Consider the following 16,071-nt stretch of genomic DNA (forward strand, 5'->3'; position numbering starts at 1 on the left):
ATAAAAAAAAAACATAACTTAATGTCAATACTTACTTATCAAATTACATAACTTTTTCAAGTTTAAAACAAATAAACAACTATAAATCACAAGTAATGAACTATTAGAAAAGCTAATTTTACACCAAATAAAATAAGTTTATTATGTATAAAATAAAATTAATATACATGCATGCATGCATACATATATATGTGTGTGTATATTATATATATATGTTCAAGGTTATGAGGACTATTAGAAAAGCTAATTTTAGACCATGTAACGTTTTGGATTTTAATTCCTAGATTATGAGGACAAATAAAGGTTAATTAAATAAAAATTTAGTATCAATTTATGTAAGGATGGTTTGGAATGCAAATGAGTATATTAAATATATTTACAGTCTTTGGATCATCAAATTTGGAAGTGTTTTGGAGGGCTAAAATGGGACTGGACAAAATAAGCAACAAGTAGGCCCTGGTGTGCCCAATACACACCAAGTGTGCCAAACAACACATTATTTTTAAAAAAAAATTCATTAATTTTAACATAAAATTTTTAGTTATTTATTTAAATATTGACATACTTAATTATTTGTAAATTTTTAAAATTAGGAAAGAGTAGACAATTAAATTATAAGGACAAATTAATAATTTTAAAATTCTCAACATAATTAGAAATAAAAAAATGATGTATTTTAGAATTTAGATAAATGACCAAATTTATTCAGGAATTATTTTCAAAGATCAATAGTGTTCTAAACTAGAAGGTGGTACAAAAAAAATCCCTCAACCAAATTAAACCTAGCATTTTACCCACAAGCACATAGTTGCTAGCTTTGACTGTTAACAAATGCTTTGACTGAAAATGTATCCACGTGCCAAACAATAAAAGGAGATGAGGACTAAGGAAGAGAAATCTAGTCTGTGAAATATATCCCCGTCATCATTGATGACTCATCACACATCCTCTTTATTTTCCAATGTTTTGAGAACCAGATTGACTATTAAACCAAAATGATCAACAGTTTACAATTCATATAATTTAATTAGATTGAATTAATAGTTAAATCAACAACATAATAATTAAATTAAAAAAATTATATGCATATTTTTAAATATAAAAAATAAGTATGAGATTACTACTTAATTTAAAAATAAAATAAAATATTTTAAATTTATCATAATTTATCAAGTCAGATGATGAAAAAAAAATTCAATAACAATAAAAAAAGATTTTTTAAATAGTTTGATTTTTGAAAACTGGATCTAGCCAATTCATGGCTTGATCCTGATCCCTGATTCAATTATTAATCTAAAGGGTCCAACCCAGTTCAACTCTTAAAATAATTTTTATATATTGATCGAGTCAAAATTAAATTAATCAACTCGACCATCCTATTCAATCTGATTTTTAAATCATTCTAATTTTCCTAAAGCCGCTGTCTCACCTCTCACACACTTTTGAATTCCAATCCCATCTAACCATGTTCCATACACCCACACCCTCTCAATTGTATTTTCACAAATAGCTGCATCTAGTGATTGAGCTTGGCATTTCATGGCAGTGCTCACAGCACCACGATGAAGGCGACGTGTCAAAGTCCTGTGCACAAGTGAGCAAGTCCTCCACAAAGTTCGAAAGCCATTTCATCTAGACAATGTCTTCATATTGCAACAACACAAATTCATTCAAGAACATCGTTCTTAAAATTCTGCACATATTTGAGCCAGAAATTTTCATTTCCACAAGCTAGTGAGGTTGATTCGAGCGAGCAAAAACACTTAAACACTATGAATATTGAAGATTGTCCTAGGGAAGTGGCCATGGGGGACTCTTAATATTTTGTACCTTTTAAATTAATTAAAAAAAATTAAGTTCAAGGCCTTATTAAATACGTAATATTTTAATGATTGAAATAAAATAAAAATAATATATTACATAAAAGATCATATTAAGATATTCAATATAATTTTCTAAAAAAAAAAATGATAATCAATGTACTTATGCTGTTACAATTTTAATCATAATATAATTATTATTTTTAAAAAATTATTAATTTTTAAATAAAATTATCTTGCACCCTCTCACATCAGGTCCGGACTCTGTCATTGTGGGCAAATAGATGGGGAAGGAGTTGCAGACTTGGCATTTCACGGTGGAGGCGTGATGGGAGAGAAGGGATTCAAGGACATACTTGGGAAGGGAAGTAGGGGAAACAAGGGAAAGGAGAAGATGGAGGTTGTTGATGTAAGCTCAGGAGGACAGAAACTAAAGCTCCATGAGAGACGATAGAGACATACGGTGGAGGAGTGAGTGAGGGAGAGAGAGTGAAAATATGAAATTTGAAATTTAAAGCATTGTCTTAGCGGTCAAAGGTAACCACCGTTTGTTTTGGGTAAAATTGCCATGTTTTAATTGTTCGACGCATTTTTTTGTACTAGTTTACTTTATGATTTCTAGTAATTATTTGAAAAGTAATTTATGGATAAATTTGTTTCTTTACCTTGGAATTTTTAACAATTTTTTTTAACGATGTTAATAATTAAACTAAAGTGTACGTTTTGAAAATGGAAGAGAAGTCTCCATAACTTCAGTAAAACAAAAAGGAGATTATTGTTTTTTTTTATTTTAACCAGCAGATATTACTGTATTTTTTTTTGGTTGAAAGAGATTACTGTATTTTACTTTTAATAATAACATATTACACAATTTAACATATTACACAATTTAATTCTTTTTTATTGAAAAATATTTTAAAACTTATATATATATATATATATATATTTGGGTTAAATGACAAAAATCTTTGAAATTTTTTTTCCTAGTAGTGCCTGACATCTTATATTTTCTTGAGAGAATTTTTGTCTTAGAAGTTTAAAAAATAAAGCATTTTTGTCCCACCGTTAAAAATCCCTAACGTTAATCATTAACTAAAGTTTGATTAGGATATTTTACAATTTTGCCTTCCTTCCTTATTGTGTTTTTTGGTCTTTATTTTTATTCGTTAGAAGAAAAAAAGTTAAAGCATTCACCGAAAAATAAAATGAAAACTAAACACAGAAGAAACGGGAAAACACAGAAGAAACGGGGGTAAAAATATCATTAGTCAAATTTGAATTTAACAGTTAATGTTAGAAATTTTTAACGATGAAACAAAATGTCTATTTTTTAAACTTATGGGGTAAAAATATTTCAAAAAAAAGTCCAGAATGTCAGACACTCCTAAAGAAAAAATTCTAGAGTATTTTTGCCTTTTAACCCTATATATATATATATATATATATCAATTAAACGGTTTTAACAACATGTATAATACCAAACCCCGATTGATTACAATTTAAATTTTATAAGCAAAATTTTATTCTTCTTTTTGAATGATAATTTTTTCTAATATTAGGGTTCGTTTTAGTGGTTATTCTTTATTTGTCACTTGAATTATTCATTCGGCATCTAAACTAAACATTTGAGTCGATTTGTTCCACATTCTACATAGATATAGTCCTATGTGCTTATTCATCAGTATTAATTTTACGTTCTCCGTTACAAATTAAAGCAAAAACAGTATATTAGAAAAAAAAATATAAAAACACCACTAATTCTTCACAATGTAATAAATCAAAATTTTGAATTTCATTAAGAGAGGTCTTCAATTTATCACTCAATTGTGAGTCGTATTAGATTACACCAGTGCCCAATCAAAACAAGAAAAAAAAAATAGAAACAAGCCCAGAAAAATATAGGGGAAAGAGGAGTGTGAAGCCTATGAATTTTTAAATTATTTGTGTCACTTACTATCAGATTGTATTTCTACTAAGACTCCAATTTATGAAAGAAAATATTAATACATATAGATGTAATATGAATAACAAATATTTTTTTAGCCAATAATGCCTATGCAAGTCATACACTATAAAAGCGTGAATTTGAATTTTTGATCTCTCTAATTGCTGAGTTTTAGACCTATTTTGGTCCTGGTAATCTAAACTTTTTTATATTTTCAAAAAAAGAAAACAAATATTTCACAGCAACTTGCAATTATATTGATTTTTCTTGTATTTGTGAATATGAGTGAATGAATTTAGAATTGTGCTGGTAATTCAACCTAACCTTGACTCGCCCAAAAAGTTCATAGCATTCGTATAAATACACATAAACACACACATACACATAATTTTATAATTTATAAAAATTAGTATTAAAGGAATATAAAAAAATAGTTGTTAAAATAAAAGAAGTGAACGACAGAATCCAAATGACTATGGGCAGTTAGATGCTATATCTTTGAGAGATGTAGAATCAGGCCTTAAATAAAAAATTTAATGATTTCTTCAATCCATTTATAAATCAGTTTTTTATATTTACACGTAAAATTTCAATATTTATAAGCGAACAAAACTGGTAAACAATTAATTTTTTTTTATTTGGGACGTAATTCTCCCTATCTTTAAGGGAAATTTTCATTGAGGACCCTATTGTCCATACTTAATTTAATCAAAACTCTTAAAATTATGAAATTTCACTGCACAAGTGGAGAATTAAAATAAAATTAAAGAGCTAACTGAAATGATTGTATATCCTTAGTGAAGCTTGACATATGAACAACTCTTATAGAAAAATTAACAATTAATGTATGAACAATGAATAACTGATGTAGGTAAAATTTATGACTTATCAACAGAGTAACATCACCATAAATTTGCAACTCTCATTCCATCTATATTAATTGTTCATTTTTTATACATTAATTATTCATTTTCCTCACACAAGTTATTCATTTGTTTAGTTTTACTTGTTTATATTCATAGTAATGTTATTTTGTTAATGAAAGCTACAAATTCTAAATATATCAATTATTTATTTTTCATACATCAATTATTAATTTTTTTTACATGATTTATTTATGCATTTAGTTTCACTGAAAACAGTAAAATTATTTCAATTAATTTTTTAATTTTATTTCAGTCCCTTTATGTGTAAAGAAATTTTAAAATTTTAGGAGCTTGTCAAAAGGACCCCACTAAAATTTTCCATATCTTTAATAAGTGAGAGGATATTGATGAATAAAGCAAACTCATGCTTGAAGTCCAAGTTATTCTCTTTACGTGCAAACAGAGTAGTGCCCCAAAAAAAAAAAAAAAAAAAAAAAGAAAGAAAGAAAGAAAAAGAAAAATTAAAGACTTGGAACCAACAATACATTTATATAAATTTATAAGAAGTTCCATCATTGATATTTAGTTAGTCCTAAATAATGTGTTTCTAATTTATATATTTTATAGTCGAATAAAAATAACCCCATGTGAAGTTCCATTCTTTATTCCCTTTTTTTTTCAGTGCCTTTTCATCAAATTGGCATCTACTTTATCAATGGCCTCCTTTGGGGCTAACTCACAAACACACACACATGACAAGTCTACCTTTAAGATATTCTTGTATCTTTTTTATTGAAATATATCTTTTTATTAAAAATAATCATATTAGAAGTACAATGGGTATTAAATAGATATTTCTTTTAATAGGAATTTAAATGTTCAATTGATAAATTAGAAGAGATCTCTCAGTTAATAATATTCTCAAAGTCTTGCTAATAAAGTATAATGATATAATACAATTCATATATTCGACCTCACCTAATAAAATAAAGTTTGTTATTGTTCAATATAATAAATTGAAAATTTTGGTAGCAAAAAAAAAAATCGATTGAAAAACTTGGATAATTTCTATTGGTTTGAGATGATATAAATTTTAATTTTTTAAAACTTTTGATTTGAATGGTTATTAAAAAAAAGAAGGAAAAAAACTTAATTGAAAGATCATTTGCATTCTGCATTTTACTTTTGGTTTTCAATGAAAGCATCTCCAAAAAGATAAATCCAAATCACTCATACAAATTCTTAAAAAAAATTAAATATCTAAAGGACTATAGGTACTCCTCTGATTAAAAAATATCATTAACAATGCTCATATGAACTTATGTATACCGACTTCGATAGATTACAGGTTTAGTATAGTTGTTCTGCAAAAAATTTTGTCTGAAATAATATTTGAAAATAGTTTTTTAGCCAAATTTTTTAAAATAGTTAACAAAATATTAATACAATTGATGTTAGATTAGACTAGCATATAGTTTTAAAATTTTTGTTAACAAAATCTCTTATAAAAGTATTGTAAGTAGATTTTTTTTCACTGTTTGTTAAAATAAAAATTTACTGCTCTTCACCGTCTAATTGATTGTTCCAAAAGGGGAAAGACATGTTTAATGACAATTGAAACATGTAAAGAATGGCTGTCATAACTTGATTGAATATAAATTATAAGCAATTGTTTGCAAGCGAAACATGTAAAGAAATTATTTTAGAATAAGCATATGAAGTATATAAAACAACATAGACAAATTTTATAGAAAATTACAATATGAGGTCTTGTTTGATTTTATTTTCCAAAATTTATTCTCTATTTTAAAAAAATAAAAAAAATCATTTAAATAAGCATTTTGAATATAAATATTTTTAAACTATTCTTATGTTTCATTTATAAAAAAAAAAAAGAAGGAAAACGTCTTAGAATTCTTTTTATCTTTTTCATTTTTAGGTACACACTACACTTAATTATTATAAATTACCTACCAACAATTATCTTAAATCATCCCCATTAATCACCAATGACCACATTATCATTATCAACATTTTTTAATTAACAAAATCAAACAAATTTTCATTTTACTTTTTTTTTGAAAAACAATTTTAAAGAATTGATCTATAAAATAATTTTTAAAAAAAACATCAAGAAAACCAAACAAGCTTTTAGAATAATGTTCAAAGGGAATCTGTAGCATAATGCTCCATTTGGATGTCGAGAACAGCTGTAGAGACATCCTTAACCAAATAGTAAGAATGTTCTAAACCAATTCAAACTGATCACACTAAACCAAACTGTCATAAATTGATCAAAACCAATTAAAAAAAAAAAAACCAAATAGGTCACAGACTATAGTAAATCAATTGGTTTGATTTGCTCTGACTTTTCTTCAAAATCAAGTCAAACTGAACATGTTAACATCCTTACCAAAGAGGACTATCAAGGGCACAATGATCACTATACAATATTCCATATACTTCCAACTAGCTATAACTTCTGTTCCCAGCTTCAACGTCAAAATAGCATACTGCAACTTACACATTACATTTTACTCACTCAATCACTCATGGTAATGAAGAGAAGAACCCAACTAGAATAACTTGTCCAAGTGAAGATCCTCTAAGATTACATGCATCTAACATATACCGATAACGTGAGAGAGAAGAGAGATACGAATAAAAAGGAGAGAAAGTGGGCTCCACAGCAACTCGCATAGTGTGTCACACTCAACCACACTTCAGAAACACGTTAATACATTAACCACAGAGAATCGAAATACAATTTGTCCCTTGTACACTAAGAAGAGAAACGATTAAAAAAAAAAGGTGAGAAACAGAAGGATATAGACATGATGAGTGGAATCTCAGAAGTGGCATCTAATAAAGCGACTTAGGGATGGCCTGAAATACATAGCTTTTACCCTGAAAGCTCTTCTTCCTAGATGAGAATTGAGGATCTTCTCTGTTTCGTGGAGCTTATTTTACAGATTTTGCATGTGGCTTACAGAAACACATTTATGCAACCGAAACTGAAGCCTGCCTTCTCATGGGGAAGATATATGTATGTATGATCTTAGACTGTTGCCTCGGCTTGTTCTTGTTTATCTGCAAGTTGGCTTCTGAGGAACTCTAGCACCGAAAGTCGCTATAAAAGAAAAGAGAATAAAGTAAGTTATTTCAGGATCTAACATGGAGATATAAGAGTGAAAAAGAACTTTAGTGGTGAGGAAATAGCAACCTGGATCCTCTCTATTGATAAACATGCATGAATATAATGTATTCTTAAAGAGATTTAAAGAAAAAAAATGATAATTAGCAAGATGTGAGATTCTTTTTATTTTGGCGTCATTCTCTATTAGGAGGGACAATGACATTAAAATCCCAAAACAATAAATTTATGACAATTAAGTCCCCAAAAATTTTTTCTATAAAATCAATTGTAAATATTGATTCAGACAGTTAAAAATTTAGGAATTTTAATTGCAAATAAGACATTTAAATTCTAAATATAACTCTCAATTTATAATTATGATTCTTGTTTGTAACTATTTGAATCAATATTTGCAACTTATTTTTCAAAAAACTTTATCAGGAATCTAACTGTTACAAATTCTCAATTTTGGGACTTTTTATTGTCATTCTCCCCTATTTTTAGAATAGAAAAACATAAATGTGATCATTTGGTGGAATGGGGTAAGGATGGAAGACAAGAGACTTTTGTATTATATTGGTAAATGGAAAAAAATTATACGATAAAGTATTTCTTTCTTTGGCTAAAATATAAATATAACGTTTTATCCAAAATAATAAAAGATAGCAGGACAAATAGATAAAAACTTACACGTTGCTCAAGGCCACTGGCTTCAGATTTCAGTGTCAACTTCTCCAATAAGTCAATAGCTTCTTGAAATCCATCCGTTGCCAAACTTTCGTTTCCCAGATTCCTGTCCACATCTGCCACTTTTGCAAGAGAAACAGCAACATCTAGAACCTGAATGATATAACAAATAATGTGTTGACATCAACATCAACCAGTTCAGGTGCAGAAACATATATATCTATAGCAACAGTTTGGATGTAATCCTTTTATTAAATTGAATGGTCACTTGAAAAAATTGAGCGGTTTTACATTGGTTAGCAGTTTTGGAGGGGGGGGGGGGGCGATAAAACTTCTAAATATTCAGTCTTACCATCAAACTTAGAATAAAGAAATGATGGAAATGTCAACCGCCAACCAAAATTACCATCACCAAAGCTTCTTTAGAATATGGATACAGAGAAAAAGAATATTTTTAAAATTAATCCGAGATTCTTTGGATTATACTTCTCTTCTCAGATGAAAGTGTACCTTTGCCGGTCAGCATTCAAACATGCCAATATATTTTATGATTATTTTAAAAAGGGATTACACCAGCTTCTTTGGCTATTTCTAGGGGACCAAACGTAGTATAGTTAGCAAAAACTTATTATACCCTTGTGACGGCTAAGACCATGTACACTTTCCCTTCCATAAATAATTAACAACCTAATTCAAACCAGCAGAGAACACCCAGGAATCTGATATCTTAATTTAAGGAAGCAAAGATGAAACTGAAACACATTCAATTTGCAAAGTCTCCGTGCTCAATAAAACTCCTTTCGGGAATATTTGTTAGGGCCAATGTTGCCCATAGTTGCCAGATATCTTTGCTTTTTTCACCTGCTGTTTGCAGAGGTATTTGCGCAATACATAATTGTCTGTGACAAGCTATATAACTACCTATAATGAAAAAAGGTTGCAGACTGAGTTCTTCACTAATTCTATAACAGTAGAGTATCGGATGCAACACACAAATCAATGCCAATGCCTAATAAATGTAATGCATCCGTTCATATGCCTTGGGCCCCCAAAAAAAAAAAAGGAAAAAAATCAACCATGAAATGAACATCTAATGTAAACTCAATTTTTATTGTCAGTAAATGGCTAAATGCACAGCATATACCCCTTGAAAAGCAGTGTATGGAATCCAGAAATCCTTCACAATCCCAGGGATTATTATCTTTTATGAAGTATGATGCAAATTTCTAATCAAGAACATCCATGTAACATATTTTGGCAAGTCAATAGATGCAAAGCCAAGAATGCACCAAAAGCAATTTAGACATTGTATTAATCTTTCATAGCTCAATTTCAATATAGACAGAGCAGTAACCAACCTGGGATGGAACATCTGAATGATGCTTGACTACATCACGCCGAACATTCAAAGACCGAAAATAGTAGGATCTTGCAGTTTCTAAATCTCCATCATAATATTTAAGATCTCCAATTTTATTCAGAGAAACAGAGAGTGTATGTGTAATCTGTCAGGAGAAGAGTTTAAAAATATAAATTAAAAAATAAAATTAACAAAAGATGATTATGTGGTGTACAAACATGGTCTTAAAAAAAGTTCTAATGAAATAACCTCCAAGTCATCTTTTGGCAACTTCGAGAGAAATTCAATACTTTCTTCAAAATAAGCAACTGAAGAACTAGCATCCCCCATAGCTCGGCTGCGGAAGATATAAAGTCAGCATGCATCTCTCTCACAATTGGCCGCTAATAAGCATTTGACGTCATGGAATAATGTCCTTTTTTCTATAAGGCAAGGTAAACACTATACACAGAAAGAAGGCTTGCATTGCTTTTTTAATAATCTAGTGCTGTCCATGTTCCAGATACAATGACTGTCATTTAAAAATATTTCAAAACCATGACATCAAGCTTTTTTTTTTGGCAAAGAAGGGTAAGTGGTTGGGCAAAGGGTCAGGAATAGCCATAGTTTTCAATGATACTACAAACACCACTTGATCAATTTCACCAAACTTTTCAAACAAGCTTTACCTGCTCTTCTGGGAACTCAACAAGCAGTTCAATTTATTTCACATGGTCAATCACAGATACTGGGGATGCTTTTAAAATATTATTATAGTCCAATAGCAGGTTTTATCATTTAATCTGAGTTTTGAAATTGTTCTTCGTTCTTTACTTTCAGCAGAATTTCCTATCTTAATTATCTACCTTCTGCAGTTCACATAACACGTTGAAACTTGAGAGTGCTTGATTATATACTAACCTACCAATATAAAATAGAACAATATGACTTTTACAAATCACTCATTCATTTGGCCAAATTCTCCTCATTTCTTCATACAAAATAATAATAATAATAATAATAATAATAATAATAATAATAATAATAATAAAATCCCAAATTACTGGCGGAAGTTTACAGGAATCTTCTTGGGCTACCATCACAAATAAATTGTTAAAATAGTGGTTGTCTTTTCGAATAATGAAACCCAAAAAGAAGGGGGCAAACTCATTTGGAAGGCAGAGGTAGGTGCGAAGATGATAATTGTTAGCAAATAACTGAAACTATTCATGGCCTTCACATAACAATATAAGATTCCACTTGATATAATCCTTGGCATAGTACTGAAGCCATTGTAACCCAGTAGTTAAGAGTTCAATCGTTGGTGCTTTAATCATACATAATCAAATGAAATTTCAACATAAGGCATATTGAGCTTGTACTATGTCCACACTTCAATAAAGCTATTCATGGGCCTTTAGTTGCAAAGATACTTGAGAAAAACAAAATAACGCAGCCTTGAACCAAGTACTACAGAAGCACTACTTACTACTACTTTTGGTCTATGTCTAATTCCATCCAGTATTCCTGTTAGAATAACTGAGAAGTGGAACTACACCATGCTTTTCATGAATGTATCTCCTGTGCCAATTTTATGGCCAAAAATACTCATCAGTCTGGTCATGTAATTAAAGTGGTCGATGAGGTTCACCAAGGATGACTCAGTCTCTTTCCAGATTTGCAAAGCACTATCTAGGCTTTAGTTTATTTTTGGTTCATTTCTTTTGTAACTTCTTCCAGGCCTTGGCTGAGTTTTTTATTAAAAAAAGAAGTATTCTTATTAGAATCATTTCATCATTTTTCAGACATGCATTCATACCTCTAACTATCGTTATTTGTTTTTCCTCAATCAATGGGAGTTCTGCCTGATATTTTATACTTGTACAAAATTTCATCCTTCTTAAGGTATCAATTTTGAAAGATAGTCCGATGGAAGAAAGTGAAAATATCCTACAAATAAATCCAAGTAAAGAAGAAATGGAAAGGTGAAAATCAGAATGCAAGGAAAACAAAGCAGATTGATATGTACACAAACAGGAAGATAAGAGTTTGGCCAAAAAAATCAAGTGATATAAGAAGCATATGGACAAGAAAAAGAGACAGAAAGATAAAATATAGAATTCGCACCAGCAGTCACCAAGCATGCCTAATACTGCTCCAAGCTGTGAGCATAATTCTGATGTGTTACCAATCTTTTCTAATTGGCCACGAATATCTTCTGCACAGAGGCTGAGCCTTGATTTGGCACTTTCTATATTCTGAGCACGGAATGCCTAAAGTTGAATTGCAAGCAACAAACTTCTCATTGTCAGGCAGCATAACATTGCCCAAATCATACAGAAAAACTCATCATAGCAATGTCCCCCCATTGCCTGCATGGTATGTCCCCACAATGATGCTTTCCAAAACATCCAATCACAGCAATCAGAATAGCATGCAGCAAGAGTAATTATAATTTAAGGTCATTATTCGTTGTCACCTTTGTCATCATTTGTCCATTGCCATTATGATGATAAATAACTTATAAATAAATGAAAACTAGGAAGGAGCAATATGAAAAGTTCCTCACTTTTGTGCCGCTAAAAAAAAAAAAAAAAAATTAAGGAGCAATTCCATTCAATCCATTGCAATATAACAGTATGCAGCTTAGCAGCATCTTTGTAAAAGCCATACTTACCCTCATGGCCTGTTGCACTAAGAAGGAACCCCTTTCCAAAGATACATCCTCGTATATAACTGGCTTATTCTCTTCTGTTTCTTCTCCTTTGTCTGAACTAATAGACCTTTTGATCCTAGCATGACCTTCAATGAAGCGATCAACTGTACCTTGAAGATTAGCATCAGGCTCAATTTTCTCAATATCAGCCCCACATAACGGACAGTCCTTAAAGCGTGATATACATGCCCTAATTTCAAATATATAAAAAAAATGAGAGAAAAAAATCAGAAACAAGCTATAAGAATGTTAATAAAGAAGCAAGAAAAGCCATGGGAAGCATACTTGCAGAAAACATGACAACAGGGCACACATTTGCTAGTTTCAAATAGGAGTGCCTGGCATATCATACAGCTAAGAGGACCAATCTTAAATGTTTGGGAGTCATATCCAAAAGGGCACTTAGGAGAAGCACTAGCTGAGCTGTCAGACTCTTTTTTTGCTGGGGAGTCATATCCAAAAGGGCATTTTGGTGAAGCACCGGCTGAGTTGTTAGAATCTTTTTTGGCCTTACTCTCAGACGCAGCTTGATGCTTAACTGAATTTTCCCCAGATTTTTTTGAAGAGGTATCATCAGGACGAGCAGCTTTGACAAAAGGGCACACTGGCGTCATCTTAGATTGCAAACCTGCACAAAAACAATAAGTTTAGTTACTCAAATTTGAAGCAACTTCCTGTACAATTGAATTTACAAAGCTTATGAAAACTGCATCATTGATCAATTCCATAACAAGCGCATCAACTTTACGTTAAGGGAAAAAAGAAAAGGAACTCAATAGTTTTCAACCGCAAAAACAATATCCTTCGAGTTTCTACCAACGAATCATATTCTGTATAAATTTTTTATGATTCTCAAGCTTCCGTAGAACCGCGACACATCGTTTATCACTTTTCATAAATCAGGCAAAGTGGAATGGACAGCAATCATTTGGGTACTAGGCTAGCTTTTCAACAATCTTTCCGAACTTGAAAATTTTTTTAGAATTGAACTGTGTTATCATCACGAATCCAATTGTACAACAAATAAATTTGCACCTACATCTTGCAAAGTATAGGCCACTTTCCTACCTCTTTTGAAATAAATAAAGAATCAACAAGCTATATCATCAAGATCATTTCAATAGACATACATAACTTCCAAATTACCACATGAACACTATTGGGTATACAAAATACGCATCATAACCGTAAATTAACCAACTTCTTAAGTCGTCGAAGAAAAGAAAAATCAAATCACAGAACCGAACGTGAGGAAGGGAGAGAGATAAACCAGAGTTAGAACTTTAAAGCCCTCAAAATGAAAGATTCGCCTGAAATGGATCGCCGATGCTCTCACGTTCAATGACGTCGTCACAGTGTTGGGGCTGTTCGTTCTCTCTCGTCTGTGCTTTCGACCTGCAGGCAAAACGCAAAATCCTTGGAAACGCGGAAGGTAGTGCATCATTCTAATGGATATAGATAGTTAAGTAGAAATATAAAATTAATTTGGTTTAGTTTTATAATCTTTCTTATTTATTCTAAACAGATATTCAGTTAATCATGCAAAGGGCAAAGCCAGTACATGTGACACCTCTCTTGTGGCAATTTCAATATTAATCAGTCACGTACCCAATTCCATTAATATTTCGTAATTTTTATATTAATTTTGGAATAAGAAAACTTCAGAAAATGATAAAAAAAATACCTATAAAATATATAAATAATAATTAAGTATCATAAAATATAACAATTATTATTTAGTTTCAGATGGCTTGTATGATATTTTATTTTTGAAAAAAAGACAACTTTAATTGAGTTATTAATTAAAATGGAATTAAAAAATGATTTTTTGACAAATTTATGTATCAATTAAGTACAATTAAAATAACCATTTTCAAAACAGAAGTAATTATTTTTTATTCATTTATAAACTATAAAATGGCCCGTGGGATACACAGGGTTAAGAAGAAATTAACTCGTTTTTTTATTTGTCTCTAAAAATTACTTCACATGAATATGTATCTTTATGTAAAGTTCTGACTTGATAAAACTTGAGTCCTATATTGTATGTATTATATTGTCTATTTTTAATAGGTCATAATATATTATAACTGTTTTTAAACAAAGTGAAAATGATTATGATCGTAAAAAAAAAAATGTGAAAAAACTGCTGCATATTAAAAAAAAAAAACCCCCCACCAATAAGATTCATTATCCATACGCCGCCAAACATATAATAAATTATTTTAATAACAATTTATTATTATTTTATGAATGAGAGATAGATATAGTAGAAGATTAGAAGGAATTAATCCTATTAAAAAAGTGCTCACATGAATATCCAACCGTGTTTTAAATTTTTTTCCAAGAGGAGATATTTTTGAATAAAAAAAATTTGTTATATCTTTTATAATATTCTTTTTACTTTTGTGCTTGCTAAAAATATAGGCACCTTATTTTATTTCTGAACTTATTACTTGTGAAGTAAACTAAAGAATAATGTAAAAATTATATAAATATAAAATATGTTAATATTATATCTCAAAAATATAGTATAAAAATAAATTTAGATATTATTAGTCATAGTCAAACATGCTTTGATTTTTAACAAAGTAAAAAATATAAGCATAACAAAAAAAATTGAATTTTAAAAAAAGAATGGCGGATCCATGATATTATTGTTTTCACTGTTCCATGGACAATGAAAAAACTTCATATTTTACTATATATATAGGATAAGATTACAAATTTACAAAAAAAAACAAAGAAAGAAATAATCATTTTTTATTTCATATTAGTTAATAGTCGGACTAAAGTTGTCATTTCTCATTGTCCCCCTTTCAAAACATTTGCATTCATTGTTTTAACCATTTATGAGAGACTTCAATCGAACAGACCACCAAAGGAACCAAGCTGAAGATTTTGGAAGTTTAATTGATTGAATAATGTTTGGAAAAAAAAAAAAAGTAGTATGAATGAAGATATTTTGAGAGAGACAGCACGAAGGAAAATGCCTCAAAAATGCTCTGTTTGATTGAGAAGAAAATATGGAAGGAAAGAAAACATGGTGAGAAAACAGGAGAGAAAACAGATTTTTTTTTTGTTTGGATAGAAAATAAAAAATGAGAAAAAAGAAAAAGTGAGAGAAAAATAAGGTGTAGGACCCATTATTTTTTCCTTCCAACTTTTTCCTCCAAAAGTAGAGAGATTTTGAAAGTAAAATTTTTTTTTACCGTCTATCCTCTCTCTCTCTCTTATTTATTTCGCGCTCTAACTCTCAGGAGACTACTTAATTTTATTAATTTAATTTTAATTAAACAGTTTGGTTTATAATTTTTAACTTTTATAGTTATGAATTACATTAATTTAACTATTAATTAAATAATTTAGTCATTGGCTAGATCAAGTGTCTAGAATTACATTAATTTAATTTTAATTATTTGATTTTAAAATATAATATAAAAATATATTTTTAACAAATAATTGATTTTAAATTAATTTGATTATGTTAATTTTAATATAATTTCTATCTTTTAATTTATTTTCACAAATATAATTACATGAAACATGATATATTCTGATA

At 29.5% G+C, this 16,071-nt stretch overlaps 1 protein-coding gene across 3 annotated transcripts; it reads right to left on the reverse strand.

Annotated features, from left to right (window-relative positions):
* Positions 1-7,068: 7,068 nt before the first annotated feature.
* Positions 7,069-13,942, reverse strand: LOC129297383 (protein NCA1-like). Of its 3 annotated transcripts, none has more exons than XM_054935714.1 (8): positions 13,780-13,938; positions 12,795-13,137; positions 12,471-12,699; positions 11,921-12,066; positions 10,064-10,151; positions 9,813-9,959; positions 8,458-8,607; positions 7,069-7,761 (listed from the first exon to the last, which is right to left on the reverse strand). In XM_054935714.1, exons 2-8 carry the CDS (start codon positions 13,121-13,123, stop codon positions 7,690-7,692), a joined length of 1,161 nt encoding a protein of 386 aa, XP_054791689.1. In that variant the 5' UTR covers positions 13,124-13,137; positions 13,780-13,938; the 3' UTR covers positions 7,069-7,689. The 3 variants fall into 3 exon arrangements, with proteins under 3 accessions (XP_054791689.1, XP_054791690.1, XP_054791691.1); XM_054935715.1 differs by having other exon boundaries at positions 13,846-13,903; XM_054935716.1 differs by lacking the exons at positions 7,069-7,761; positions 8,458-8,607; positions 9,813-9,959; positions 10,064-10,151 and adding an exon at positions 10,158-11,743 and having other exon boundaries at positions 13,780-13,942.
* Positions 13,943-16,071: the final 2,129 nt, after the last annotated feature.

This window comes from Prosopis cineraria, unplaced genomic scaffold, assembly GCF_029017545.1.
Source record: "Prosopis cineraria cultivar Desert tree isolate PC_DT_omini unplaced genomic scaffold, ASM2901754v1 PC509, whole genome shotgun sequence".
In the NCBI taxonomy this organism is placed as follows: domain Eukaryota; kingdom Viridiplantae; phylum Streptophyta; class Magnoliopsida; order Fabales; family Fabaceae; genus Prosopis; species Prosopis cineraria.